The following is a 3,280-nucleotide window of genomic DNA, read 5'->3' on the forward strand; positions in this document are numbered from 1 at the left end:
GTGTGTATAAACATTTTTAAACACATGTATGTATCTCTATATATTTTTATAGAATGCAAAACCAATAATTAAATCTTTAATAGCTTTAATAGATACTTGATGTTATTTTAAGACAATAGAAAGCACACAAGCTTCTCTAAATGAGCTTACGTTATTTTTAATCCATGAAGGACCCAAATATATAGCATTTCTAAGTCATGCACCACAGCTGTTTTCAGAAGAGATGCTGTAATGTGGTAGAACAAGATACTTTCCAGTGCTGCTCATCAACATGCCTGGTGTCCTGCAGTGTTGGGTGTTGAGGTTTAGGTTGGTCAATGATATCATGGAAAGTTCTGTGACATTACTTGGGATCAAAATTCAAATATTTTAAAATTGATTTTCCCTTGGATCATGTTGCTTTTGTTTTGGAAGCAAAGCTGCTACCTAGGTATCATAAAGCTTAGAATATCAGTTGTTTCAGTGTTGAGCTGCCTTCATATTACAGCAGGTTTAATGAACTGAATGCTAGTCTAAGCTTTTTATCAAAAGCTACTTTTGCATGCCCTGAACCAGCAATTCCTAAATGGTAATCAAATTCTCTATTTATTCCAGGTTTTTTAAGAAGATTCCCATTGTCTCTGACAAGAAAATTGGTTCTAGACCCTTCTGTCGGAGAATATGAAAGAAAAGGAAGAATGTGTGTGGATTTAAAATTACTGTATTTATCAAGTTGTGGAGTGCGAAGTACTGGGGAAGCAGCTTGCTCTGTTGCTCATTGTAGATCTACTACAAATTGTTTCTGATGCAGCTGAGAAAAATGCAGACCCTTAAAAAGGAACACGGACCTGTTGACACAAGTAGCAATGTGGACAAAATCATGGTACTTAAGTCTACTTTAGCAGAAGTGTCTGAAGAATTGTCTACGAATGAAGATATGCTACTTACTGAAGCAAGTAGTGGAAAAAGCAAATCTTCAGCTTGCCGGAGAAAGCGAGAGTTCATTCCAGATGAAAAGAAAGATGCTATGTATTGGGAGAAAAGGCGGAAAAATAATGAAGCTGCCAAAAGATCTCGTGAAAAGCGACGACTGAATGACCTTGTCTTAGAGAACAAACTAATTGCACTGGGAGAGGAGAATGCCACTTTGAAGGCGGAGCTGCTTTCATTGAAGCTCAAGTTTGGTTTAATTAGTTCTGCAGCCTATGCCCAAGAGATACAGAAACTCAGTAGCTCAACAACTGTGTATTTCCAAGACTATCAGAGTTCCAAATCAAATATTAACTCATTTGTAGATGAACACGAACCATCTATAGTTGGTAGCAGTTGTATTTCTGTCATTAAACATTCTCCTCAAAGCTCGATGTCCGACGTGTCTGAAATATCCTCGGTAGAGCATACTCAACCAAGTCGTATACAAAACAGCTGCAGAAGCCCTGAAAATAAGTTCCAGATTATAAAGCAGGAGCCCGTGGAATTGGAGAGAGAGCCAAGGGACGACAGAGGTTCATATAAAGCATCCATATATCCAAACTACATGGGAGCTACCTTTAATGTGTACTCACATTCTCCTCCTCTCTTGCAAGTTAATAGGTCCTCCAGTAATTCCCCTAGAACGTCGGAAACTGACGATGGTGTAGTTGGAAAGTCATCTGATGGAGAAGATGAACAGCAGGTTCCGAAGGGTCCAATCCATTCCCCCGTTGAACATAAAAACGTTCATGCCACAGTTAAAGTTCCAGAAGTGAATTCTTCAGCTTTGCCTCACAAGCTCCGAATTAAAGCCAAAGCCATGCAAGTCAAAGTGGAAGCAATGGATAATGACTATGACGCGACACAGAAGTTGTCGTCACCCATTGACATGTCCTCAAAAAGGCATTTTGAGCTTGAAAAACACAGTGCACAAAACCTGGTGCATTCTTCTCACACTCCTTTCTCGGTTCAAGTGACTAACATTCAAGACTGGTCACTTAAACCGGAGCTCTGGCACCAGAAGGAACTCAATGTAAAAATTCAGAGTGGTTGCAAAACTGGAGTTGTTGAAATAAAAGACAATATCTACAATGTCTCTGAGTCAGAGAACCTGTATTTGAAGCAGGGCATAGCAAACTTGTCTGCAGAGGTTGCCTCACTTAAAAGACTCATAACTACACAACAAATCTCTGCATCAGACTCTGGTTAAGTTACTACTGAATAAAGGCTTACTGTTTTAACGGATGTCATTTGCAGTAGATCAGTATGTTTTGTATTATGCTGAATTTTCACTGGACTTGTGATGTCATTTCACTGTAATGTTCACATGATGTCTGATTGGTGTCTTCTTGTGCACAAATTATGATGAGGACTAGGTTGTGTTATGATCACTATGCCTTGTGTATAGTCAAGTAGCCTGTACAAAGGCTGTATATAGTGAACTTTATTTTCCTTTGGTTCTTCTACTATAAAGTGTGCGAGTTACCAGTTACAATAAAATATTGGTGACAAACACAGGACATCTACTCCAGTTCAGTTGATTTTATGAACTTGTAAATAAGTTGTTAATTGAAAACTGGCTTTTTCTTACACTGTGCTCAACTTCACTTAACGTGTTTGGTTTTTACAGCCTAACAACCAAATTACAATTTACAACGTGTGTAATCGTTCCGGCCACCTTTTTCCTTAACACGTTTTTTTTTTTTTAGAAAATGATAGAAATAAAGTGAATATTTATAAATTAAACAGTACCAATTTATAGCCTTAGCTTTCTTTAACTTATTTATTAGTAGAAGTTAACCAAAGTTAACGCAAATTCTAACCCAGTAACTAATATCAACAACCTGTTTTGTCCTTCTTTCTAAAATGAGACAGTAACAAGTTTCCGGAATGGTTTATTGTGCCGAACTTTTTTTTTTCCCCCCAATATTGTAACTTGGTGTTTTAGATGAAGTTAGTTGAGTTGGATCTGTGCATCTGCAAAGTTTTCAGAGCCTTGCACCGACAGAGTTGGAGAACATCGTCTCTGGCAAGGAGCAGCCTGTGTGCATGGGGTGCCGGCATGGACACGCATGCACAACAGCAGCGTAAAGGAGTCTGTCCCTCTTGCCTGCCGTGGTTCTTCCCGTGGCAGACCGTGGGCCACCTGTAGATGAAGGATAGGGCTACTGGATCTGTAAACACTGAGCTCAGCTAGGCAAATCTCTGCAGAAGGGTCTGGCAGTCCTAGCGGCAGAATTAAGAAGGGATGATCTGCTATTTCAGTTCCCAGGGTGCGACACTGGGCAACTCTTGATGACGAAGCAGGTCTCACCAACAGTTTGTCCTG

The 3,280-nt window shown here is 39.5% G+C and overlaps 1 protein-coding gene across 1 annotated transcript; it reads left to right on the plus strand.

Moving 5' to 3' along the window:
- The first annotated feature begins 608 nt into the window (after window positions 1-608).
- NFIL3 (nuclear factor, interleukin 3 regulated) lies at window positions 609-2,466 on the plus strand. Its single transcript, XM_010160521.1, has one exon. It carries the CDS (start codon window positions 785-787, stop codon window positions 2,159-2,161), a length of 1,377 nt encoding a protein of 458 aa, XP_010158823.1. The 5' UTR covers window positions 609-784; the 3' UTR covers window positions 2,162-2,466.
- The last annotated feature ends 814 nt before the right edge of the window (window positions 2,467-3,280 follow it).

This window comes from Eurypyga helias, unplaced genomic scaffold (assembly GCF_000690775.1).
Source record: "Eurypyga helias isolate BGI_N326 unplaced genomic scaffold, ASM69077v1 scaffold50021, whole genome shotgun sequence".
Lineage (NCBI taxonomy): Eukaryota > Metazoa > Chordata > Aves > Eurypygiformes > Eurypygidae > Eurypyga > Eurypyga helias.

What these genes read in the sequence shown, in the direction of transcription:
- NFIL3 (XM_010160521.1), top strand. Translation starts at nt 785, where the DNA reads ATGCAGCTGAGAAAAATGCAGACCCTTAAAAAGGAACACGGACCTGTT.